This window comes from Sander lucioperca, chromosome 23 (genome assembly GCF_008315115.2).
Source record: "Sander lucioperca isolate FBNREF2018 chromosome 23, SLUC_FBN_1.2, whole genome shotgun sequence".
NCBI lineage: Eukaryota > Metazoa > Chordata > Actinopteri > Perciformes > Percidae > Sander > Sander lucioperca.
In genome coordinates this window covers 13,645,458-13,673,133 of record NC_050195.1, presented here as the reverse complement: position 1 = coordinate 13,673,133, position 27,676 = coordinate 13,645,458, and the positions used below count along the sequence as shown (strand labels likewise).

At 42.4% G+C, this 27,676-nt stretch overlaps 3 protein-coding genes across 3 annotated transcripts in view; all 3 read left to right on the top strand.

The window, feature by feature from the left end:
- Window positions 1–27,427, top strand: part of LOC116048944 (SCO-spondin-like) — a 147,883-nt gene extending 120,456 nt beyond the window's left edge. The window contains exon 119 of the mRNA XM_035998115.1: window positions 27,281–27,427. The gene's annotated coding sequence lies outside the window, so the exon portion shown is untranslated. The remainder of the gene's footprint in view (window positions 1–27,280) is intronic.
- On the top strand, window positions 26–7,704 carry LOC116048951 (SCO-spondin-like). Its single transcript, XM_035997967.1, has 5 exons — window positions 26–41; window positions 2,544–2,632; window positions 2,955–3,088; window positions 7,058–7,159; window positions 7,399–7,704. The coding sequence occupies exons 1-5, from the start codon at window positions 26–28 to the stop codon at window positions 7,616–7,618; spliced, it is 561 nt and encodes a 186-aa protein (XP_035853860.1). The 3' UTR covers window positions 7,619–7,704.
- On the top strand, window positions 9,431–21,714 carry LOC116048952 (SCO-spondin-like). The gene is made up of 6 exons (XM_031298282.2): window positions 9,431–9,869; window positions 10,610–10,821; window positions 11,923–12,018; window positions 20,420–20,480; window positions 20,978–21,108; window positions 21,652–21,714. The coding sequence occupies exons 3-6, from the start codon at window positions 11,950–11,952 to the stop codon at window positions 21,712–21,714; spliced, it is 324 nt and encodes a 107-aa protein (XP_031154142.1). The 5' UTR covers window positions 9,431–9,869; window positions 10,610–10,821; window positions 11,923–11,949.
- Window positions 27,428–27,676: the final 249 nt, after the last annotated feature.

Below are 27,676 nucleotides of genomic sequence, written 5' to 3'. Positions count from 1 at the left end.
CTACACATGATAAAAAATTCTGAATATGGACCTGGGGCTCGGTAAACAACAACAAATATAATTGGCTGTAATGTTTTCCATGTTGGATGTTGAAGATTAAGAACAAGGCTTTCGAACGAGTTATAATTTAGTTTAGGTTTAGGATTAATTAACAGGTTTGAGTCAAATATGGCTGCAACTCCCCCCCCCTCCTCGGCCTGAGCCTCACGGAGTTTGAGTATTAATATGAGTGGGAGGAGTGGCTTCATTTAGACTAACATATTCTTCACGGCCCAGCCAGGTTTCGGTGAGGCAGAGTAAATCAATTTGGTTATCTGATATCAATTTGTTTACCAATATTGCTTTAGACGAGAGAGATCTAATATTTAATAGTCCACATTTGATTTTCCTATTCTGTTCTATCCTTGCAGTGGTTGTTTTAATTCCGATTAGGTTGTTGAGTATAGCACCTCTTTTGTTAGCGTTTGATTTAATCGGTCTCAGCCGGGGGACAGACACCGTGACTATGGGGTTATAAATGGATGGTTGCTCAAAATGAAGTGCAGAGGAGCATGTAGCGCTGTGCCTCTGAATATTGATATTATTGGTTCTTACTGGAATGATATAGCTGGTCTTTGGGTTACTGGGGTTATTTGTAAAGGAGTGAGAGCTTATGGGAGAATTTGACTTGGAAGTGCGCTTGTGCATGTGATTACGGGGTACAAACAGTCATTTGAAGGTTTGCATCTGCACGGCGAGCCGCAGATTCTCGCATAGCATCTGGCTGCCGCGTCTATTGGGATGAATCCCATCCCTGCTAAACAGGGAACCACGTTTCCAGAACAGATTAAAATTGTCAATAAAACCTATCTGAAAGATCTGAAAAACATATGGTACTATAGTCATAAACCTGTTCAGACTTAAGCCCGAGACACACCAAGCCGATAATCGGCTGTTGGAGAGTCTGGTGAGGTCAGTGACTCGAGTCTGTTCGGTGTGTTCCGTGCCGTCGTCCGTCCGAGTGGCCGTCAGACTTCATTTTGGCCGATTTGACATCTATAATCGGTGGGGCGGGCACTGCCGGCAGTCAGACTCAAATGACCCATCTGATTGGTGGAGTGCTAACCAGGAAACGGTGAGCGGAATGAGCGTGACTAGAGTCTCTCAAAATCTGACGAAAACCTTTTAAACTGACCTTTGTTGATCTGAAATGAAGACAGATTCAACAACTGCACGGCCTATTTCTCTCTTAAAATGTTTTCAGAAACACGTTTCAGTGAACTATTTTAGTACAATATGAGATCGTATTCTGAACAAGCCGCCATGACAGTCTGTCTTTGAATTTCCGGAAAAACCAGACCCTGGTACACATGGTACACATGAGTAACCCAACTCACTAGATGATAATGTGAATAATTAAATGTGTACATGATATGTTGACATAAGTAATGAGTTGGACCTGGTTTGCTCCACACACCTAGGTTGAGTCAGGTGAAGTCTATATATCGGCCCTCTTGGTCACATGTTGAATATTATCACTGAAGACGGAATGTTGAAAGGTCATTATTGTACTTAATGAACAATCTTTTTGGGGGGGATCTAGTGTGTGTGCACCTCTTTCTCTTAAGGCTACACAATGAGACATTCATAAAAAAGAGCAGTGTGTGTTGGAGACAGCAAATTAACATTAATTAGTATTACAATTAATTAATTAATCAATTAATTTAAATGTCAGGAAGTGAGATCATGTATTTATTTTAAGGCTAGACAATATGTACCAAAAACTTGAATCTCATTCATATATTTACATCAATAACAAATGTTTTTAAATACATTAGTCCACAATCTTTCCTTGTGTGTGCTGACTGAAAGATTGGTTTGTGGATGAATGTCATAGAATGCTGTAACTGTTCTGAATTTATATGAGCTAGAGATTATATGTATTTTGATGACTACATTTATTTTGGTTTGCTATTCAATAATTCAATAGTTAAGATATATTTTCCATCGCTGGTCTTAGCTGAATTTAACAATTGATTAATGCAATGATTGATTTCATATTATTGAACCATTTGTTGTTGTTAGTGTCAGATCGTCATGGTTGCTAATTTAATTTTTGTTTGTTTCTGCTTTAACTGTACTTTAGTAGTTGATGCCAGTAAAAAGATATTTATATTGCTTGTAAAAGAGGATAACCCTAATGTTTGGTTAATAAATAGATCCATTATACACTGATTAACTTAGCAGTAGACTCACTGGGACCAACTCTGAGTCACATGAGTTGAGCGCTGCTTCACAGATTCTCAGTGATTTAGTGACAGATTGGTTGACTTGTCTTCTTCTGCAGGCTGTCCCATGTCGCAGTGGAGTGTTTGGTCCCAGTGCTCGTGTGTGTCTCATAGGCAGCAGCGCTACCATGTAGCTCTCTCCCCAGCCACCAGGGGACATCTGTGCACTCCTGTTGAAACAACCATGTTGGTGTGTGTGTTTGTTTCTGTGTGTTTCATTTTGTGCATATTGATAGTGTTCATAATCTACTTCATGTTTTTTCTTCATGTTTTTAGATTGTGAAGCCCCATTTGTGTACTCAGCATGTGGTGCGCCCTGTGAGAAGCAGTGTGCACTGCAGGGCCAAGGAGATCTGTGTTTAGGTGTCAGGGAGTGTACACCTGGCTGCTACTGGCATGAATTTAGGAAGTCAATTATGCTGTTACATATTGTTGTTAAAACATCCCTTTCATAGGAGTTGTACGGACAACTTTTGTAGTGTTTTTTGGCCGTTTTTGGGAACTTCCAGTTTTATTGATGGCAAAAAATCCTGTCTGATAGCAGCATTCAGTAGAACTGAAAACAGCTGTCTTCCTGGGCCTATTGCTTCAAAGTCTTCACTACCTATGTATATTATATGAGTCTGGACAGACATGGATGTAAACAGCAACTTGACTGGTTTGTGAATTGTGTGTTTTCCTTTCTAGGGCATGCAGAACGGTAGCTGTGTTCCTTCAGAGGAGTGTGGCTGCGTCCACCTGCAGCACCACGCTTCAGGACAACCACCCACACCTGTCACTGTCCCTCAGGGCGCCACGGTCACCATAGGCTGCAGCACCTGGTTAGACACTGGCTGTTAAAAACCCATGGAGCTATGGCAGAGGGCCTTATGTTTTCTGTATCAGTCTGTCTGTTACACCAAATTAGTTTTTAACTCTTACAATACAGAAAGTTTGAAAAACACTTATATACTAAATAACTGTGTTTTGTTTTGTACATAAAATTGGATAAATGCAGTATTAGGTATTAGCTACCATGGTCTTTCTGCCTCTGCTGCATCTCTTCATTCTCTGCAATTTCTCTTTTCATCCACTTGTTATTTTCTCTCTGTTTGTCTGGGATATATGTCTATGACTCAGTTTGACATATTGTGATTATAATCTGTTTGTTGGCTGTTCTGTCCTCCAGCCTTTGCCATGGTGGAACTTTTCAGTGTGACATTAGAGAGTGTGAAGGTAAGAACGCAGGACAATGATAGTCATTTATAGGGGTCCTGGTGGAGTAGTTCCATAATCCCGTTACCCTGCTTTTTCTTTCTTTCAGTCATCATCAGCGAGTGGTCGGAGTGGACTCCCTGTTCTCCCTGTGTGCCCTTTTCCTTCCTCCAGAACAGCACCTCCCAAGCAGGAGTTATCAGTGGCAATAACATGGTTATTCACAGAGGAACCGAATGAGTCGTTTATCTCAGTCCAGAAATGCAGTCAGTTCCTCAGTCAAGCTCCAGTTGCTCCTTTAACTCCAAAGTGCAGCAGTTTGATACTTTGATCCCATCAACAGATTGTATGCAGACTCAAACGCAGTGAACTACTCAAAACTAGACAAGCATGGCACCATAGAGAAAATTAATCACAGATCGGGTGAGAGAGTGAGTTATGAGGAAGTGACTCTAGCATGGCTTTATCTTGGGAGGAGAGGGAAATACTTGCATGCCAAAATTTGGGTGGAATACAATGCAAGGTAAATTTATTTGTACAAAAACGGAATCCAAAGTGTTTACATAAGACATAAAAATGTGTTAGGACAAGTTGTATGAGATACATGAGCCAATATACACATCTAAAATGGATTTTTAAAGAATAAAATAAAAGATAAATATAAGCTCAAATTAAATAAAACAGCAGCAACAAATTGAAGAAATAAATTACACTACAATTACACTCCAGTGAGAAATACGACTAAATAGCTCAGAATTTAATGTAATAGTGTCATGTGAGAGTTTGTTTCAGGTATTACGTGCTTACAAACTCAAACTTCTCTATGTTTAGTTTTGACCCTGGGGCTAGTAAGCAGACCTGTCCCAGAAGACCAGAGAGGTCTTAATTGTAGTTTCAGATCAGATGTATTTTAGCCCTAAACCATTCAGTTAAAGATTATTATTGTTTGACACACAGGACGCCAGTGCCAAGACCATAGACTTTTAATATTAATGGACAGCGCATGTGTGATGTCACCCATTGGTTTGTGGAGATCTGCTATAAGTCGTCGAGTTTGCCGTTACGGGCGCAGCCATCCTGGTTGCAGATGTGACGATTTTAGACGAGAGGGAGGAGCCACGTTACGTTACACACTTTCACTGGCAATCACATCATAGCCACGCCCTAAAACACCTGCTTTATCGCCAATTTTAAAATCAACGAGAATCATTATTAAAAAAATGAACATCATTCTGTGTTGCAGAAGACTTAAAACTAGTGATTGAGACTGTTTACTGAGGTAATAAATCAAGTGAGAAGTGGGTCACTTTCTCATAGACTTCTACAGAAACCCACCTCCTTTTGCAACTGCACGTGTCTACCTCTGCTGGAATTCAGATAGAATGCAGGTTTAAGGCACTTCCGCATTTGCAGCACTTCGCCGAACCAGATGCATTGTCCAGTAATATTTAGAGTCAATGGCCAAGACCTAAGAACTGGACTGGTGTGTTCAATTTAATTCAATTAATTTGTATTTATGGTGTCAAATCACAACAGGAGTTATCTCAGGACACTTTACAGATAGAGTAGGTCTAGACCATGCTCTATAATTTACAAAGACCCAACAATTTCCCACGAGCAAGCATTTGGTGCGACAGTGCCACGGAAAAACTTCCTTTTAGGCAAAAACCTCAGACAGACCCAGGCTCTGCAGGTTGGGACACAGAGACACTGATACAGATATACAGAAATATGATTCATAATAATTATAGCAGTTGGCATGATGCACCATGGAACTTATAGTAACAATAAAGATAATAGAACTATGACTACAAATAATAGCTGTAGCAGTGCAGGGCGTCGAGCAGGACCACGGCAGCAGCTGCCAGTGCAGGGTGGGATAGGGGGATTCCACTTTCTTAGTTTTAGTGAGGGCTTTAACAGAAGTGTTCTGAATGAGATGCAGCTGCCTGATTGACTTCTTGGAGAGACGTGTAAAGACCCAATACAATACAGTAGTTGAGCCTATTGAAGACAACCCATGGACACCTCTAAAGTGCGGTACCAGGATTTCATTGTTATTCCTGTAAATATTAATGGTGTGTCAATGTACTGCTGCCAGCTGAGAATAATGGTTACCATCAGTAGATAGTTTAAGAAATGACAATCAGTATCCAAAATGGCATTGTGCATCCCCGCTGCCCTATTCATTATTTCCCAAAGGAGTGAAAATGGAAAATGGATTTGAAGCAAGGAATAGTTTGTTGTACATGTGTCTGTGGGGATACACACTGTATGGTTGGTTGAATTTGGGGTTTATGTGTGTGCAATGAATGATTCATCCTGAACTCAACTCTATCATCCCTTAATGCTTCTCTGGCCCTTCCCTTTTGGACATGAATGGAATTGTCTCTGAATTAATACCATGCCCAATGGACAGTTTGATCCTTATGTCAAATGTTTGAAGTTTTGTACTTCTTCATAGTTAGTCCAGATATATACAAGACATCTACATATATATATATATATATATATATACATATATATATATATATATATATATATATATATATATATATTTTAATTTACTATGAATAAATAGAAGAAACTCTTATCTCTAAGATATAAATCAGACATTCCCCCAGCTCAAGGATGCTTGTACAGGAGTCCATAAACAGTAAATACGCTTTTGTTATCGTGGATGGTGATTACAACAATTACAGCTATTACAGGAAGTTAACAGAAAGGTAAGTAGAAAGGTCAATCACTGTGGGTCAAAAAAGTATGTTATGGGTTTATATTATTATTATTAATAATAATAATAATAATAATAATAATAATAATAATAATAATAATAATAATAATAATAATAATAATAATAATAATAATTCATTTTATTCATGGCCGCCTTTCTCGACACCCAAGGACACCTTACATGTACAAATAATAAAAGATTACAAAAATGACAGCAAAGAACAAAAGAAATACAAGCAATAAACAACAACAGCATTTAAAATGATTAAGTATGACAGTTTGAAGAGGTAGGTTTTTAGACGGGATTTGAATGTGGGGAGAAAGTCAGTTTTACAGATGGCTTGTGGGAGTGAGTACCAGAGACGGGGGGGCTGCACAGCTGAAAGCTCTGGACCCCATGGAAGACAGCAGGAGGTGTGATGAGGAGCATTGAGGAGGAAGAACGGAAAGTATGGGTAGGGGTGTAGTTGTGGAGGAGGCCAGACAGGTAAGGAGGTGTGGATCAGATCCTATATTGCCAAAAAAGTACCTCACTTTCTGTGACACATGCAGTGAGCTTTTCTTATCACTTTATTTATGAAAAGTGTGAAAGATTTTCCTTGTTTCCTAGGTGAGCGCTGTGAGGATAGGGGGGGGGACCTACCAAGAGAGCTGTGCCAATCAATGTCCTCGTAGCTGCACTGACTTATGGGAGCATGTGCAGTGTCTCCAAGAAGCCTGTCACCCAGGTGATCTTTGACTTTTAACTTGAACAGTACCTTAGAAGACTTAGGATCGTTAGGATCGGCCACCAACATATCTGTTCTCTATTTTTTTTTTTAAATCTGTCTTTCATTATACTACTTTATTCTTTCATTTCTCAGGTTGTTTGTGCCAGTGACAGAGTGTCGCTGTGGTATCCCATCAGGCAACGGGACGCTGGAGTTCATGCCTAAAGAGGAGTTTTCCATGGACTGTAACACCTGGTGAGAACAGATTTGTGTGAATTTTATTATTTGATGTGAAATGTCAAGATTACAATTTTGAGTTTGTAGAAAAGGGCATCCAAATTGAACTGTAATATTAGTAGAGGATGTCTAACATTAAGAGCAGACTTTACAGCCTGTTCAGGTCTGTAATACTTGATTCTAGGGATCAGATAGCTTACTTTGCCAGCATGAGATCAGCTGTTATCTCACCTCTCGAAACACCCCTTCATCTGCAGTGTGTGTGAGAACGGCACTCTGGTGTGCACCAAGCTTCAGTGTCCGGTGTATGAGCCATGGAACCCATGGAGCTCCTGCTCAGCTTCCTGTGGGCGTGGCCAGATGACAAGGATACGCCTTTGCCAGGATACAGAGGGCGGTCCTTCTTGTGATGACACCATGCAGACAGAGAACTGTGATCTGCCATCATGTCCAGGTTTGACTTGGAACAAGTACTAACATGCACATTTGACAATATCCCAACAATTGTACATCATCCTAATTAGACCCTCAGAAAGGAGTTTATTGCCACAGTGGTTACCCTTCAAGGAATTTGGTTTGGTGATTGGTGCATACATACAAACAAACATAATAAGCCATGGACTCCATGGAGGGCATTAATAAGAATAAACAATAAATACAGGAACAGAAGAGAAACGGAGACAAATATATACAAAATAGCTGTTTTAGTAGATTAAGCATTGTCTGTGTTAAGCATTGTGTTTATGGTGTGTGGTTTTGGTTTTGATGGGCCGCAGCTTCCTGCCAGAGGGGAGGGGTCCAAACAGTTTGTTTCTGGGTTGACCGGGATTGGCTACAATCTTTCCTGCCCGCCTCAGGTTGTACCCAGCAATATAACTCCTGAATTTTTCTTAAGTGGTTGCCATGCAACTCATAAGAAGCTTAATGAGTGATATTTTCAGTTCGTTTATTTATAGTGTTATGCAGTCAAAGGTGTGACCTCAAATGTGTCTGAGACAGTCTGTTCTGAAGACATATATTGTAAAGTGTGCATAGAGAAAAAACACACACATATGTTTGTGTATTGAAATATATATGAGACATGATGTAATTCATCGTTTGTTAATCATGTGTAATCATGTGTGTTTTTATTTTGTTGTGACTTTTTGTCTTAAAATTCAGTTTAGTTTTAATTAGTTTTTAAAGTGGGTTTTAGTTAGTAATCATTTTTTGTAATGCCTCGTTTTTATTTTTATTTCAGTTAACAGTTTTTTTCCCACCTAGTTTTCGTTATTTTGTTCGTTTTCATTAACAATTATAACCTTGGTCTGAACACGCATGTGTGTGTGGGGATGTGGGGTTGTGTTTGCGTGTAGTTGGATTGCTGTGATAGAATTTTATTTTTCATTTTATCATTCAGCACCTCTACAACACATGGTAATTCACACGGTTTCATCCATTCATTCACTGATTTAACTATTGTTTTCAGTCAGCTGTGTTGTGAGCAGCCAGACTGTCCTGTAGGATTTAGACCTGGTCATATTCTCACATATTCATGAAATTAATTCTTAGTTTTGTCTCTTCATATTTGAGTGATTTGAGTCTGGTTCTTTTATTTTTAATCTCTTGGTACAGTATGTGACTATAATGTTTATTTATTATTTTTATTTCCAAGATAGCAATTACTATATAATAATACATGAAAGATGCAACATGCATCTAGCATGCATCCCTCATACACAACGATCACTTTGCAATAATTTTGATACTTTCAATATATATAAATATATGTCAGTGATAGACATTTAAAGCCCATGTGAAACATTTGTATGTCACTAAAAAACGTCATCATCATAGTAATCATTGTTAAGAATGTAACATTATGATTGACCCAAAAAGGTCCTAACATCTAAACAGCTTTTATGTCAAGGCCTTCCGAAACAACCTATATGTAACCCTTATATGTTTTCTGATTCTAGTTTGGTTAAGGAAGGCAATTAAAACACTTGGTTAAGGTTTTGGGGAAGATTAATTGTTTGTAGGAGATGGGATGCAAAAACACAGCCTAAAAGTCAGACACTTTGTGCACCCATCTACCTGATCTCCAATCAAAGAGTTTTACAGCACAAAACCTAAATATGTCTTTGGAGATGGTAGAACAATTTAAACTCCTATAAAAACAACATATGTATTCAAGTAAAAGTGAAAGCCTTCGACCAAAGGTTAGAAGTAACAAAATGCTCAGGGCGTTATGGAATGTGTTGTTTTAAGAAACCCTAGTACAAGCAGTACCACTGTCAAGTTGACCACGGTCTAATTTATTCATCATAAATGTACCAAGATATCCCAAGTAACTTGACAATGATATTTTGATATAAAAAAATGCTACTCAAATCATCTCAGAGTCCATTTCTGAAAGTGTTACAGAGCATTGGCAGAGTTGAGTTTCACTGTCTCTGTCAAACTATACAGTCAACAACAATCTGGTTTGATACAATATCTGCTGTAATAGATAGTCCGGCTGCAGCAGACATGCTGTAAGTCATCTCATCTCCCTCACAGTGTGATGATACTCATTTGATATATTCTGATGGGCTCAGCTGTGTGATATGATGCTTGCTTTGGTATCTCCGTGTTCAATAATATCAGCCTTGCTGGTTTCCCCTCATATTATTTCACTCACCTGATTCTTATTTCTCCAGTGTGTGCCAAAGAGGAGTGTTCAACTGTACCTCCAAGTTCTGTGATGGTGAGTGATTCTCCGTCACAGCTGTTCTTACTGAATGCATTTCTTGCACTTTATAGGCCCCTCGGTTCTAGCATTGAAAGCATCAGCAACTGAACTGTCAGGACCATGATAGATATGTCAACCTATCTGTAGTTAGTAGCAGCTGCTGCAACAGTTGGCTCAAATAACTGAGCGACAGTCACATCAGTCACAGCCTACAAAGGCCATTACTGGGGTTTTGTTTCGTAAACAGGTGATACCATCTTAAACTAGCAGGGGGAGAAAGAGATAAAAAGATGATGGGGAGCAGAGTGTCGCAAAGTGCAACCCCTCATATCTTCATAAGAGATTAGGTTTATATCTCTCATGATTTAACCAGCAGGGCCTTTTATCCTCCTCCTCTTTGGACTTTCAGTTTGAATTATCAATAAATATATCCTCCATACCGGCACCGTCAGACACCGCCTACCAAGAGCCTAGATCTGGCCGAGGTTTCTTCCTAAAAGGGAGTTTTTCCTCGCCACTGTCGCACTGTCGCACTATGCTGGCTCTTGGGGGAATTACTAGAATTGTTGGGCCTTTATAAATTATAGAGTGTGGTCTAGACCTACTCTATCTGTAAAGTGTCTCGAGATAACTCTAACTGTTATGATTTGATACTATAAATGAAATTGAATTGAATACCATCCTACCATCTTTCTGTCTCATCTTCCCTCCTCTTACACTTATCTCACTCCTTTCCCTCTCCTCTTCCCCTGTAGCGTGTCCTGACGGGGAGCAGTGGAAGAGGAGCGCGTCGGAGGAGGTCCCGCTGTGCGAGAGGAGCTGCCAAGACATTTACTCCTCCTCTCCTGTCAACTGCAGCCGCTCCGTCGAGGGCTGCGTGTGTGGGGAGGGGCTTTACCGCAACACTGAGGGGGTTTGTGTCATCCCCGCCCTCTGTCCCTGCCATGACCAGGGCAACCTGCGGGAGGTACATACACACACACACACACACACAGACACACACACACACACACACACACACACACACACACACACACATATCTGCTGCCCAGCTAACTTGGCAGCTTGTACTCATTGTGTCTGCCTCATTGTGTCGTGCATCTGAACCTTACCATTACCATGGTGTTTACGTTCCCTCCAATTCACTCTCATTGTGTTATTTACTCATAAAGAAGGGCCTATTAGAAGATGAGTGACAGGCCCCATGGGCCACATTACAACACAGTGCCTTTCCAACTCTCAGCCTAATCAATTATGTAGGAGGTGGCGTAAAAAGCCAGCACTGGGACCGCAACTGGGCAAGCCTGCCAGAAATTATTTATTTAGGAAGGGATATTATAGGATTATAAGAGTTAATCATACACTGACAAGAGGTCACATCCCCCTCTTGATCGTTCTTCTTCAGGCCTTTTATTCTCTCTTTGTTTTTTTATTTCTCCTCCCATACCCATACTGTTTTTTTCCTCACTAGTACCTCTTGTGCTTTCATTACAGGATTTGTGTTCAATCCCTCGCTTTCATCCCCATTCTCCCTCAGTCTTCCTCTTTCTTTCTTTCTCTTCCTTCATCTACCCCTCTCAGTCATTCTTCCTATCTGTCTCTTTCTTTCTTTCCGCCTGTCTACACTGTTTCTCTCTCACTGTCTGTCAGCTGGTGATGACTAATGTCAATATAAAGACCCTCTATGGTTTTCTAATTAACTACCTCATGACTATTAAGCCAAATGTCTCAGTGTGAGCCACAAAGGCACTCCCTAGTTGGTGCCTTTGTGCGGGTAAAAACCGGGCACTGTTAATGATTCCAATAGCTAACACACACAGAAAATACATAATGTAATCTGTATTCTTTTTTTTATTATTACAGCATCATAAAGGGCCACCATAACCTAAATGATGCACAAAGGTGCAGGCAGAGCTTTATCCTGTGCAATGACGAGTTGCACTTTGTCAAACCTGAACAGTTGAACTAACAGACTAACAGGCTGTTGAGGGATCTTCATATTACCTGCATTTCTAAAGTCTAGTAAGTAAATATTAACATTGTGTGTGTTTTTGTTTGCGTGAGCCAGGCCGGATCAGAGTGGGATGAAGGCTGTATGACATGTCGCTGTGTGAACGGCAAGAAACTGTGCCAGTTAAGATGTCCGCCACTCAACTGTGATGAGGTAAGACACACACACTGACACTCAGTACTAAATTGATATCTGAGGCATTAAGGCAGAAATCCTGTATATATTGCTTGAAAGATGTCTTGCTTGCAACATTGCTCTTAAAAATCTCTACCAGCTGATAAATAATTTAATATCACTGATCGTGCATCTGTTTATGCACCTGGCAAACAGACTGAATGAGTTTTACTTTAAAGAGAGATCAGGGTTCACATACAGATGCACGATCAGTCTCTCAGACAAACACATCTGTCCACTCAACCACCACTCCTACCCCGAGGTGGGACACTTCATGCAGCGTCTCAAGAATGAAGAATGTGTGGGATGTTCTCTGCAAGTCGCTGGCTGGAGTAGATCAATACCTGACTGTCCGATCCTCCCACAAGCCTGCACTTTTTCTTTTACCGTGCCCTTCTTCCTGCCATGAAATACTGAAACCTGGTTTCCTTATAAGCGTATCATATCATATCATCTTTTTTGCAATGCTGAAACCTTTTAGTTACAGTTGAAATTTTGAGTCAGATTTAAGAGCATTATATGTCAAGTATAGCATCTTCTTTAGATTATAAATATTCATCAATTAACTTTTTGCATATGGTTTGGGTAATTGGATTGTCGTGCATGAGGGATTATGGGTAGCAGTTGCATGCTTGTCATTGTTAGTGAGAGCACATCACAGAAAAAAATGACTTCATTTCACAAATAAAGCTAAATCATGTGCATACTGTATGAGTGGTTAACAGCTGGTCATCTTGAAAAAGATGATGAGCCAAGTGTTCAATTATGTATGTGCTCTGTAGAAACTAGATGAAGAAAAACATGAACTCCATATTAAATATAAATACATTTTGAGACAGGTGGAACTTTTGGTACCACATAAAAACATTATGACCTAATTATGGCACTAGTGGACAAGTTTGGATCACCAAAATGAATGCAGTTCACCCTGATGGGAAGTGTTAATGTTTGGACAACATCTGATGGCAATTCACTCAATAGTTGTTGACATATTTAAGTCTGAAAATTATTTCAGTTATCATGAATATCTTTCTAATTACCATGATGACAGCCTCAGTGGAATGCCACAATCAAAAGGAATGTTTACATTGCTCTAATGAAAAGTGCAAAGTTGCCCTCTTATGTCTATCAGATGCAGAACTGGATGACATCCGTGTTTGTTTAGTATAAAAAACTTTTTTTTTTAATGTGGATCTTCTTTCATTGATACTCTTGTCTTAAAATCTAGGTGAATAAAAGTAAAACTGTCTGCATAGCTACATACCACAAGAGGTAAGTGAGAAAATATGTATTAATTTATATAATTTAGGTGACATAACCCTTTAATTAGAAGGCTACCCACTAATGACTTTATCCTTGACACAGTAAGCTAAATTTATATCTGTAGCACACCAGGTCTGTATAAAATGCCTCAGTGAAAGCACTCCTTATTCCGGCCAATATGAAAAGGTCATTTAATGCACAGTGTTCCCTCTCCTGACAGCCTGAGAAGTGGTTACTGACAGTGCATTCTGTCATTTATGACTCAGCTTATAGTTAAAGAAGTATTTTACTGCTGGAAAGAGCATCTTTTCATAAAACTGAGCTGTCTATGCATAAAGAATGACACAAACGTTTTATTGAAATTGGTGCTACATGTCCAGAGAAAACAGAAAAAAGAAGCTGTGATATTCCCTTTCGCTCAAAAAGTAGAAAACTGCACCGTACCACTAAACACTCCCACTGGTGGGGTAATGCAAGCACGTCAAGCTTTTCCATATTGACTGGGCTGATAACATCGGCTGATAACAAAACAAACCCATATAAGAGTTAAACAGTAAGCTGAAATATTTTCTGAAAATATGTTAGGCAAGAAATTGACAATACACAGTTACCAACCTTGGTTTATATGTGATCAGCACTGCTAAGTTTTACAGTTTAATCAAAGTTTGGTCTGAGTTTAAGAAATAGAGAGGGGCGGCTGTTACTGGAAATCCAGTCTCAAGTTCAAGCAATAGGCCCTAGGAAATACCTTGTTTTGGGTCAAACGCATCACTCGGAGGTAGGCCTGCACGATTCAGGGAAAAATATGAATCACGATTTTTTAGCTTAGAATTGATATCACGATTCTCTGCCACGATTTTTTTCTCACGAAGTGTAATGTTTATTGCACACATGAACCATGACAAAACAAAACAAATTGGCAGTACCAAACATAGATTTTTTTGGCACCTCACGCATCACCGCGCATCACCCCAAGCCTGTAAACATAGAGGCTTCAATGAATAAAGAAAATTAAGAACATACTGGCCATTTAAGTACAGTAGGCTACCAAAAATAGTGACATATAACACATTGAACTAAATATGGCCCTGATACAGGCTCTATCTGAACTCCTTGAACATGTCTTTACATCATTAAAACATGTCAATCAACATGCTGCAGCTACAGCTTCAGTCTCTAGAGAAATGGAGTTTGTCAATTGCCAATTTAAGTACAGTATCAAAAACAGAATGATTTCTTAGGACACTCTTTAACTGCCTGCCTTTTATAGAAGTAACATTCAACTGGCTATTCAAGTAGGTTATCAAAAATAGAAGTTTAATGCACTGCGCTGAATATGGCCCTGAACATGGCTGTAAATAGGCTAATTGAAACGTCTTTCGGACCTCTTGCCTTGTACGGCTTCATCATATTGCACTTTGTGGTGACGTTTGAGGTGCTGGTAAAGATTTGTGGTGTTACCTTGCGGTGCTGCAACGAGGGCAAAGCATGCCTAGCAAATCACATCAGATTGACCCTGGTCGTCCTGCTTGAATCCAAAATACTTCCACACCACCGAATGCAGTCTTTTTTTGGAACGAGTTCAGTTTGGGACTGAGGGGTTGGCTGATTCTCAGCACTAGTACCTGGGTTTTCATCAATATCCATTTGGTTTATTTCCGAACTTTCGCGCTCGTTTAGTCACGAACACGTGACTAAAAGGCGCTTTGTCATTGGCTGAGGGTGAAGCCCTGAACTGTGCGAGACCTGTCCTACCAAAATAAAGGCCAAAAATGCCTTTAAAAATTAAATCGTGAACAGGGTGAATCGAGATCGTGATTTTATAACGATTTATCGTGCAGGCCTACTTGGAGGTTTGTCTCTGGCCTGTGAGTAGGGAGTTCATGGCACTGGTAAGATGAAGGGAAGTTGACCATTGTTATTAATATTATATTATTAAGTTGGTTGAAAATCAGCAAATAATCCCTTTAACCACAATGCTTTGAAGAAAATGAAATCTCCCAATATGCCTGCAGCTGGCCCTTTTTAACGTAATAGATTGAAGGTTTGTTATTATATCGGGTGATTAAAGTTATCAGGATGTTTTCTGCTCATTTTTCTTTCTGTACCAGATACATTATTAGAGCTCTGATGTCTATCTCACAACCTGTAGACGACACACATTTGACTACCCTTTACTTTAAATGACATGTGCCCTTTCATTTGAAATAACCAGGAATCCACATTTCACACCATTTCTACCCCTTGCTGCATCAGACACACACACACACACACACACACACACACACACACACACACACACACACACACACACACACACACACACACAGATGCATACATGCATACAGTCTCTTGACTTAAAGGCTTAAAATGGTCCTCTTCGTGACCTCCCACCAGTTAAGTGAGTGGGCTCCCTCCATCCCTGAGGGAAGGCTGGCGGCAGTGCAGAGTGGAAGGAGAAGTCCTCGGGGTGAACAGTTGTGTGTGTTGTGTGTGTTAGAGGCATTTTATAGTTGGGTGAAGTTATTAGGGATGAACTGAGGCTGGTGTTGGTGGGGGTGCTGAAGCCTGCTGTCAGACTGTACAACCCGGTATCATGGCAGTTTTTGTAAATGTCACCTTATTTTTAATCTATTGATACGTGTTCACGGGGACGTTTTTCTCATTTTTTTCGTGGTGGCCAGCACAAAATACCCTACGGGGAAAAGACGCCTCACACGCCGGGAGACGGCCGAAAAGGACGCCTCATATGCCGGGAGGCGGCCACGACTACGGGGAAAGGACGCCTCACACGCCAGGAGACGGCCGCTGGGGACGCGCCACAATAACGGGGTGGCGGAGGCTGGGTTTAGGAAAAACACTACAGGGAAAGGACACCTCACACCCCGTGAGACATCCGCTGGGGACGCGCGACAATAACGGGACGGTTGTGATTAGGAAGACTACGGGAAACAAAACGCCACACGCGGGACGTGATCCCCGCTCGCCCGGGTGAAAGTCCTGTGTTGTTTGACCCATCCTGAACTGAAATATCTCAACAACTATTGGATGGAGTACAACAACATTTTATACAGACAATTGTCCCAGGGTATTTGGTGATCCCCTGGCTTTTCATCTAGCACCACCATGAGTTTACTGTACATTTTAGTTTTTTAGTGAAACGTCTCAAAAACCATTGGATGGATGACCATGAAATAGATACATTTTAATAACTTCTCATCTAGTGCTATCATCAGGTCAAATTTATTTGGTTTATGCCCAACAGTAATGACATTTTCACTAGCATTGGCTGATTAGCAAATATTAGCATCTCCTATGCTCAACTAAGATAGTGACCATGGTAAACATTATTATATTATAACATCAGAATTCTAGCATTGTCATTGTAAGCACTTTTTGAGTACAGCCTCACAGAGATGATGTTATGACCTTTTTTGTTTTTTTAGACAAATTTTGACACAATTCATATGTTGTCCATGTAATTTGTGTCATGTTAATTTTGAGCAACATCAACCAAACCTACTGTATACTATTGTGTGCTCATTGTCACATGTTGAGTAAAATGCATGATGCAAGTGATTATGCCCAAACATAACTCCATCCAATAAATTGGCTGAGTGTTGACAGGGTAAGGGAGATTATTTGAGATGTTTTGTTCATCACTCTTCTCCGGGAACCATCACCTTATCGTGGTGGAGAGGTTTGTGTGTCCCTATGAACCTGAGGGCTGTGTTGTCTGGAGCTTTGTGCTCCTGGTAGGGTCTCCCAAGGCAAAGTGGTCTCAGGTGAGGGGCCAGACAAAGAATGGTTCAAAAACCCTATGAAAAAACGAGGTAGAGATGATGTGACCCTGCCCGGAGGAAGCCCGGGGCCCCCGTCTGGAGCCAGGCCCAGATGGAGGGCCCGTCAGCGAGCGCCTGGTGGCCGGGTTTGCCACAGAGCCCGGCCGGGCACAGCCCGAAAAAGCTACGTGGCACCTCTCTCTCCAACCCATGGGCCCACCACCTGTGGGAGGAACCGCTGGGGTCGGGTGCGCTGCCACATGGGTGGCAGTGAAGGTCAGGGGCCTCGACGGACCAGACCCGGGCAGCAGACGCTGGCTCTGGGGACGTGGAACGTCACCTCTCTGTGGGGGAAGGAACCGGAACTTGTGCGGGAGGTGGAGCGCTACCAGTTGGATCTGGTGGGGCTTACCTCTACGCACAGTCTCGGTTCTGGAACCATACTCCTGGATAGGGGTTGGACTCTTTTCTTCTCCGGAGTTGCCCAGGGTGTGAGGCGCCGGGCGGGTGTGGGGATACTCACAAGCCCCCGGCTGAGCGCCGCTACGTTGGAGTTTACCCCGGTGGACGAGAGGGTCGCCTCCCTACGCCTGCGGGTTGTGGGGGGGAAAACTCTGACTGTTGTTTGTGCGTATGCACCAAACAAGAGCTCGGAGTATTCGGCCTTCTTGGAGACCTTGAATGGAGTCCTGTATGGGGCTCCAGTAGGGGACTCCATAGTTCTGCTGGGGGACTTCAACGCGCACGTGGGCAATGATGGAGACACATGGAGAGGCGTGATTGGGAGGAACGGCCTCCCTGATCTAAACCAGAGTGGTTGTTTGTTGTTGGACTTCTGTGCTAGTCATGGATTGTCTATAACGAACACCATGTTCGAACATAGGGATGCTCATAAGTGTACTTGGTACCAGAGCACCCTAGGCCAAAGGTCAATGATCGATTTTATAATCGTTTCATCTGATCTGAGGCCGTATGTTTTGGACACTCGGGTGAAGAGAGGGGCAGAGCTGTCAACTGATCACCATCTGGTGGTGAGTTGGGTCAGAGGGTGGGGGAAGACTCTGGACAGACCTGGTAAACCCAAACGGGTAGTGTGGGTGAACTGGGAACGTCTGGAGGAGGCCCCTGTCCGACAGACTTTCAACTCACACCTCCGGCGGAGCTTTTCGTGCATCCCTGTGGAGGCTGGGGGCATTGAACCCGAGTGGACAATGTTCAAAGTTTCCATTGCTGAAGCTGCGGCGGGGAGCTGTGGTCTTAGGGTCTTAGGTGCCTCAAGGGGCGGCAACCCACGAACACCGTGGCGGACACCGGTGGTCAGGGAAGCCGTCCGACTGAAGAAGGAGTCTTTCTGGGATATGTTATCCCAGGGGACTCCGGAGGCAGTTGCAAGGTACCGAAGGGCCCGAAGGGCTGCAGCCTCTGCCGTGAAAGAGGCAAAGCAGCGGGTGTGGGAGAAGTTCAGAGAAGACATGGAGAAGGACTTTCGGTCGGCACCAAGGTGCTTCTGGAAAACCGTTCGCCACCTCAGGAGGGGGAAGCGGGGAACCATCCAAGCTGTGTACAGTAAGGATGGGACGCTGCTGACCTCAACTGAGGAGGTAATAGGGCGGTGGAAGGAGCACTTTGAGGAACTCCTAAATCCGACTAATACGCCCTCTATGGTAGAGGCAGAGCTGGAGGATGATGGGGGATTGTCGTCAATTTCCCTGGTGGAAGTTGCTGAGGTAGTTAAACAACTCCACAGTGGCAAAGCCCCAGGGATTGATGAGATCCGTCCAGAAATGCTTAAAGCTCTGGGTGTGGAGGGGTTGTCTTGGTTGACACGCCTCTTCAACATTGCGTGGAAGTCGGGGACGGTGCCTAAGGAGTGGCAGACCGGGGTGGTGGTTCCCCTTTTCAAAAAGGGGGACCAGAGGGTGTGTGCCAATTACAGGGGTATCACACTTCTCAGCCTCCCCGGTAAAGTCTACTCCAAGGTGCTGGAAAGGAGGGTTCGGTCGATAGTCGAACCTCAGGTTGAAGAGGAACAATGCGGATTCCGTCCTGGTCGTGGAACAACGGACCAGATCTTTACTCTCGCAAGGATCCTGGAGGGAGCCTGGGAGTATGCCCAACCGGTCTACATGTGCTTTGTGGATCTGGAGAAGGCGTATGACCGGGTCCCCCGGGAGACACTGTGGGAGGTGCTGCGGGAGTATGGGGTGAGGGGGTCCCTTCTCAGGGCCATCCAATCTCTGTACGACCAAAGCGAGAGCTGTGTCCGGGTTCTCGGCAGTAAGTCGGACTCGTTTCAGGTGAGAGTTGGCCTCCGCCAGGGCTGCGCTTTGTCACCAATCCTGTTTGTAGTATTTATGGACAGGATATCGAGGCGTAGTCGGGGTGGAGAGGGGTTGCAGTTTGGTGAGCTGGGGATCTCATTGCTGCTTTTTGCAGATGATGTGGTCCTGATGGCATCGTCGGCCTGTGACCTTCAGCACTCACTGGATCGGTTCGCAGACGAGTGTGAAGCGGCTGGGATGAGGATCAGCACCTCTAAATCTGAGGCCATGGTTCTCAGCAGTATACCGATGGAGTGCCCTCTCCAGGTAGGGAATGAGTCTTTACCCCAAGTGAAGGAGTTCAAGTACCTTGGAGTCTTGTTCGCGAGTGAGGGAACAATGGAGCGGGAGATTGGTCGGAGAATTGGCGCAGCGGGTGCGGTATTACACTCAATTTATCGCACCGTTGTGACGAAAAGAGAGCTGAGCCAGAAGGCAAAGCTCTCAATCTACCGGTCAGTTTTCGTTCCTACCCTCACCTATGGTCATGAAGGCTGGGTCATGACCGAAAGAACGAGATCCAGGGTACAAGCGGCCGAAATGGGTTTCCTCAGGAGGGTGGCTGGCGTCTCCCTTAGAGATAGGGTGAGAAGCTCAGTCATCCGTGAGGAGGTCGGAGTAGAGCCGCTGCTCCTTCGCGTCGAAAGGAGCCAGTTGAGGTGGTTCGGGCATCTGGTAAGGATGCCCCCTGGGCGCCTCCCTAGGGAGGTTTTCCAGGCATGTCCAGCTGGGAGGAGGCCTCGGGGAAGACCCAGGACTAGGTGGAGGGATTATATCTCCAACCTGGCCTGGGAACGCCTCGGGATCCCCCAGTCGAAGCTGGTTAATGTGGCTCGGGAAAGGGAAGTTTGGGGTCCCCTGCTGGAGCTGCTACCCCCGCGACCCGTTACCGGATAAGCGGAAGAAGATGGATGGATGGATGGATGTTCATCACTGCATATGTCTGTTTTCTGTCTGCATCTGTCTGAGACTGATTAAAAGAATGGGCCATAACTTACGTTATCTCTCTCTCAGGGCGAGGTCAAGGTGGAGGAGCCAGGCAGCTGCTGCCCAGTCTGTAGAAAGCAGTTTCCAGGTTAGTACAACATACAGTATGCAGGAAAACACATCACAAATCAACTTAGAGACTGTTCAGTGGCTCAATTGTCATCCTAAACCCAGGCTCATCTATGGTAATGCAACATAAATGGAACAATTAAAATACTACTTGTTGTAAAACATGCAAATCTCAAACAAACAGAGAACACGGGTTCCCTTTAATCCATGTCATGACTTCCAAACCCCTTCTTTGGATTTAAATGTTCTATAGTTCATTTTATAGGAGGCTAAAACTACTACTTACTTAAACTACAGCACATTGGGGCTTTAATACTGTATCTCTCCCAGTGGAGGAAATGTCACTGTGCTCTCTGGAAGGAAGTCTCTGGCTAAGTCTCTTCTATTGTTCCTCCTTTTTTTCATGCAAAAATGATGGTTTCTCATAATCTCCTTTTCCTTGCCCTCTGTTCCCCCCTTTGCTCTGTCCAATCTCATTTCGCCCCTTTCCCTCCCTCCTCTCTGTGTTTCTACCAGACGAGCCCGTGCCAGAGTGTCGTCGCTATGTGCAGGTCAAGAACATCACCAAGGGAAACTGTCGGCTTGACAACGTGGAGGTCAGCTTCTGCCAGGGACGCTGTCTGTCCAGGACAGATGTCATCCTGGAGGTACAGAGAACACACAAAGACAAGATATTGCTCTCTGAACATGACGAGTATTGACTTTAACATGAGTGAAAGCTGGTAGCACAGTGAACATCAGTGTAGGCAGCAAAGTGGACTAAAAGAGATCAGAACTGGAAAAGAAGAAGCTGTTGGTTATAATTGTTTGCAAATTGCCCATCTGGGCTGCACAGCTAATAATGTTTAATCATGTAGTGCAGGGGTCTCCAACTTTTCTTCATCTAAGGGCTACTTTACAATAACAAAAGTGGCCAAGAGCTACTTGTATCACATTGCTTACATCTATTTACATAACACACATAAGCTGAATGAAGCTACTGTTTACTGAAATTGCAATACCCAAAGCTTATGAAAAATCTTAACTTCACGTCAAGGTTCATGACTATTTTACACTTCTTTAGCCCACAAAGTTAGCTACATCACTGAAAATATTCCCATCAGGGTCAAGAAAAAATTACCACTTTACACATCTATGGCCCACAAAGTTCGCTACCTCACTTTTAATATTGTGGTAATTTTGTGTCTCAGTTTGTCAACCTATTGGCGAGCTCCTGGAAACCTGCTTGCGAGCTACTGGATGGAGACCCCTGATGTAGTGCAATAACCACCTCTAAAGTTAGACATTTCTGCAATATTCATTTAATTAAAAAAGTGTGTGCCAGAATTAAATTATAAACATGTGGATACGATGGGCCAAACAAGCTGTTAAACTATTTTGTCCTTAAAAATCCTAACAAAACCACTAACCATTAAAACAATTTCACAATATGCAAGAAAATAATCAGAATTATTGCATCAAGGTGTTAAGAGTGTTTTCAAAACAAAATGTAGTCACACACATGGCCCCATGCAGCTGGTCACACCTGCTGTAATCTAACTTCGTCATAGATAAACACAGGCCATTAAGACACTTGCAGAGTACAGCTAACAGTCTCAAACTGATTGTTTTGCCTTCTGTCAGCTGTGGCTACAGTTAAATACACGTGAAGGCAGACCAATAAAATACATTATTAACAGTGATCTACGTATAGATGTTTTGTATTTGAGACTTGTGTGGGGGTCACATGTAGATTCTGTTGTGTGATTGTATCTGTTTCTTTTTCTCCTTTTGTCTTCCCTGCTTTCACTTGTTTTCTTTTTTTTATCCTTGCAAGACAGCGAGCTCATCACCATGGTGACATTGTTCTCCCTTGGCATCCATACATCACTGTAAAAATAGAGTCATTTAGATTAGTGAAAATAAACATCTGCTCAGCCACATATGTCAGTACCTCCTGTTACTGTGGCAACCAGTGACTAGGCAGTTGCAGAAAAGTTCCGTTTGGATTGATCAGCAGGACTGGAGGAAGCAGGAATGTATTCACAAGAATCACATGCTCTTTCCCACCACCAGCTGAAGTCTTCGATGCATGCAGGCACACACATATGCACACACACTGTGGACTTTTCAAAGTGTGTGAAGCATTAATAACTATTTTACAGAGAGCTTGAAGGTGTTTTTGATCCTGGACTTCCTCTCACCTACTTATCCTATTACCTATCATTCTCTGCTACCAGCCACTGTACCCTTCCACAATCTCTCTCCTCTTCCTAAACTAATTGGAAACACAAGCACAACTCCCAAGAAGCTACCTTCTGTCATGCAAAACACCAAGGCTGGGGTTTTGTATTTCAAGAGTTAGAAAAATACCAAATTACCACCTCATTCTCAATTATGTGCTTGTATTGTGTTTGAGCTGTATGAATGAATGTGGCTGAATGGATTTGCATGTTCATCTCTCACGTCAGTGTGAGAAGCCAGAGTTTGAATATATGTAAAAACGTTTGTGCGTCGCACACGTTTACACACTCCAGGCTTCCAGCAGATACAGAGGAATGGCAGGGAAGTGCTAGGCATGTTCCCAACAGGGAGAGTCAGGGAACTTGATTGAAAAATCTAGAAGTGTATTGCAGAATGTATTTTACAACTTTTCTCATATGATATTTTCATTTTACTGATAGTGAAATATAAGAGAAAACACCTTTGAGCAGGCTAAATGACACAGGACAGAAAACGGCTGCTGCTCTGGACATGTCCTTCAAATGTGGCTTAACTAATATAGGCTAACAGCATGTAAGCCAAACATGATTCTTATCATTCTAATGCAACTAGCTCTGGATAAAGTGATAACAGTTTGTTTTTCATTTGAAATATCGGCAACATGACTAAACATTCAGCACCATTATCAGCACTCCCATGCTGATGTGGGGATCATAGAACTGAGCTGATGAGCACGGTGGCTAATTTAAAGCTGAGGAACACCGTAAACATGTTATTACTGTGCAATGAAACCTGACAAAATCTCAGATTAAAGGCACACCATCTTGCTTAAACTATTGACCTATAATGTGTTGCTGCACCTTTTCAGGTTTGGGTTCTTCTAAACATTTAAACAGCTCCAATTACCAACTAAGCCAGCTTTAAAGAACTTAGAAATCCATGCCTGTGTGTGTCAAATCAACAATTTAGTTCAGTTATCCACTTAAAGTATGAAGAACAGAACCCTGAGGCCACACCCCAATCAGTGATGTCACAGCAGGTGTTCAAAATGAGCAGTGGTCATTTTGGTTTTGTCAGTGTGCTGCCTGTTAAAGGTGGAAACCCACTGAAATGGAGTGAAGGTGGCACATGAGTGGGCAGGTAGATGTAGGACGTTACACTAGCTCAGTGGTTCCCAACCTTTTCTGTCTGACAGTCCTGTAACATGTAGTACCCCTTCATCAACACCACCTGTCATGTTCCAGATGGGTTCAGGTGAAGGGATTTAACACTATTGATGATGTTAAAGTGGATATTTCTGGCCCTGGAATTGTCAGCATTTAAGCCTGGTCACTTTTTTTCTTTTTTCAGTAGATTTGGTTAAGGTTGCATTTGCACTACTACCATTTGCAGTTCCAGAAGCTGAACACTTGAACCATTAATCTGTTACCTTTAGTTATTTTGACGTCTGTCATCCCTTGCTAACCAGTTTTTAATCTACTTTCAATCACAGCAGAGCATGTGTTTAAGTGTTACAACTGATTTAGTTTGATGTAAGGTGTGTCTGGTGCTATCAGCCTGTTGTAAGTGGGAGTTTATTGGTTCTTGGGACAATGAAAATGCTTAAGACCAGCATCACACCAATCTGTAATCCTATTTGTGTGTCTATGTTCCTTCTAAACACAAATATCTGGAGACACTTTTTAATCAAATTACAATTTTCTTCAAATTTTTTCAAATTAGTTGACCTACTCCACAATCTGTCAGGCGGGGCAAACAGGGAACTCATGATGCAGGACTCAGACATGCAGTAATATTCAAAAAGGTAAATCTAGCAACGATATCCAAAAAGCGCTAACACAGACTCGGGTCAAAAAACAGGCAGCACACTGGGTAAAAAGGCTGTAACGCTAAACTCAAAGGTATAAGACGAACTGGCAGAGAACAAAGGGTGAGGGAGTGAATATATACACCTGAGGGGAGAGGGGAGACAATTAGCAACAGATTCTCACTCCCATCTCGTAAAATACGGACGCTTGGTCAGGTGCCTTTGTCGTTGTTATTGACGCTAAAAGTCTCCTTTAGGGACCGTTCGGTATTTATGGAATGGACCACCGAAGGAAAATAGGGGAGGGTCATGTCTTTTATTCTTTGTTGAGGGGAGGGTCATCCAATTTTTTTTTGGTCTACGGGGGAGGGTCACCCAACTTTTGTATTTATGAGTAGAGCAAAATTTCAAAGTGGCTTGTTTGGTGTATATTTATCCATGTAGCTCCATGTAGCTCTTTTCAGTCTCGGCCCCTATCACTAGCAGATGGGTCCCTCCTTGTTTAGTCAGCCAGACCTGTAGCTTAGAGACCGTGGGATTTCCCAAACTGAATAAATCCCGCTCGCACATATAAACACAAAACTGCTTTGCTAGCTCCATCGTGTTGTAACTAAAACATCAGCTGAAAAAATAATTTTATTCATTAGCATGATTGCCGTACTGTTTAGTTCAAAAACATCCAAAACACCGTACAAAAACATAGCTGACCAGACACAAGTTTTTATTTTGAAAAGTCGAAACCACGGACAGCACCAGCCGGCAGCCCGGGAAGGCATGAGACGGGAGGTATATCCTTTCAGTCCCGGTGATTATTTGTGAAAATGTGCAAACGACAGCCTTTTCAAGGCATTTGAGAAGGAAGGAGTGGTAGCATGAAAGCTCCCAAATTGACGCTCATCTGAGAAATGGAGTTTTGGATAATGTTCAGCTTCTGCAAGCTTACCTATGCTAAAATATACAATGAGTGAGGAAGCCTAGTGACGAGTCCATAGCAACCAGTGTTGAATTACCCAGTGTGCTTTGCTGAATGGTCTCAATGTTTTATTGTTTTATTTCATATGAATACTAGTTTACTAGAGGAGTAACTTAGTATTTGAAGTAATGCAGTAATGCAGGAAGTGTGCATTTAGTTTCCATGCTTATTGTGTTTCCACAACAATGTTAGTGAGTAAATCTACTGAAATGGCCACCACACCATAACAGAGGAGTGGGATGTGTAAGATGAGAATGCAGAGGTTTAGTCACCTATGTCATGGCTGTAAAAAAACAATGGGAATCTGTACATCTTTGCTAAGTGCAAACCAGTACAATAAATTGTTGGGGAGGGTAATCCCTTTTCTTCTAATCATTTTGGAGGGTCATCTGAAATGTATTGCTGGTGAAGGGAGGGTCAGGTCTATTTTGACTGAAGGTCCCAAAACTCTTCCGGTGGCCCCTTAAATGAGTAACGAACAGTCCCTTAGTGTCATATATTAGACACAGGTGCAAGACGTTAGGGCTTTGAAGGTGATCACACAAGGTGGGAAGGTGGACAAAGACCAGAAGGAAAGTGACTTGCAACACAAACACAGGGGGAACTTCAAAATAAAACAGGAAGTGAGCAAAGTAAGTGGATGTGAAAGAAAACTGAAAACATGACTGGCTATGGCATGACTAGGATTGGGAGCCGGGCATGACGCATTCTTTCCAAGCACCTCCTTGCGACTGCAGAAGTACCCCCTTCGGTATACCTAGCCTTGGTATACCGAATATATTATGTTAGCTGAAAATATATATGATATATATAAGCTGAAAATCAAACTACTGCAGGTAGTGTTGCAGACGCTGTAGTAACACTTCTTGTTAAGGTCAAGTTGTGCCGTTACATAATACACTGTCTGTTAGGTTGTATGCAAACTATGAAATTTGCATTTCATCTTTTGCCAACTTTAAAGAGTTGACTAAGAGTACTTGACTTTCTCCATTTGGATTCAGTGATAACAAGCCGTGTTAAATATACAGCATGTGCTTACTGTCTCTGTTGTTTTACCAGCCTTAAGGTACATGTGGTATTTTTTTTTCTTGCGGCACTAGCCATCATTTAGGTCAACAGACATAAGCAGACATAAGCATGTGCTGGTTTGTGTACCAAACCGAAATAGTACATGATACCATGCCCACCCACTTTCGTCACTTTCCATTAACGCTAGGCGGACACACACACTGCTAATCTTAGCGAAACATACGTTTGCTTTTGCCCAGCATGAATAATTCAATCACGGATCCCACCTCTGAAGCAATTATGTGCTAATCCATTCATCAACATGGCTGATTGCATTAGTTAATTGGGTGTAGCCAAATACTATACAGAACATCCCCCCCAGCTCATGTTCCCCTCCCAGCACTACACTCCGGCAGACATCACGTCTGACGGATTTGGTCGTTACAGTGATCAATCTTGGATAGCGTGTGGCCGCTCTCACACACACTTGCGCATATGAACTGGCACAACAAGTTTCCTCATTTCTCATCTGATGCTCTATCTTCTGACTGCTGTTGGGATTTTGGTTTAAAGTTATGCATGCATTTCAAATAACTTGCTATACATTTCCAGTATATTCAATATATTACATTTTTAAATACAGTTCAAATATGAAATTCAACGTGCATTAAGTCATGCTGTTCACAGACATTTCCAAATGAACATAAACTGCTTTAGAGACACGGAGGTCTGTCTTTTAGCCTGCAGAGGAAGCAGTGAAGTTATGATTCCATCAGTCTCACTGTTTCTCTTCCTCACAGGACTTCTTGTCCAGACGTGTTGTGTGTGTGTGTGTGCGTGTGCGTGTGTCAGGGCGAGTAGGAACACCAAGCCGAGTGGGAGCGCCACACTGAAAGCCAGCTGGGTGATGGTTCATGAATTTTGGGAAGGACAGACAGACAGACAGATCGTTGGAAGGATTGTTGTAAAAACGTTGATGTACACATTGTTCTCATCATATGACTGGATGCTACTGCTGATCATAGAGTTTCTGTTCTGAAATGTTAACCTTTATTCTTCAACCTGTACAGCTTTTTTTCTACTGTACAGTAATATTAAAGGACCTATGATACAATCCAACTAAGACCTATTATGCATTGAAATATGTTGTTTGTAAGTTTAAAGAAAATGAAAACAACTGTATGTGCCAGCAGTTTTCTTTAAGTTGGAGTTTACTATCACTGTT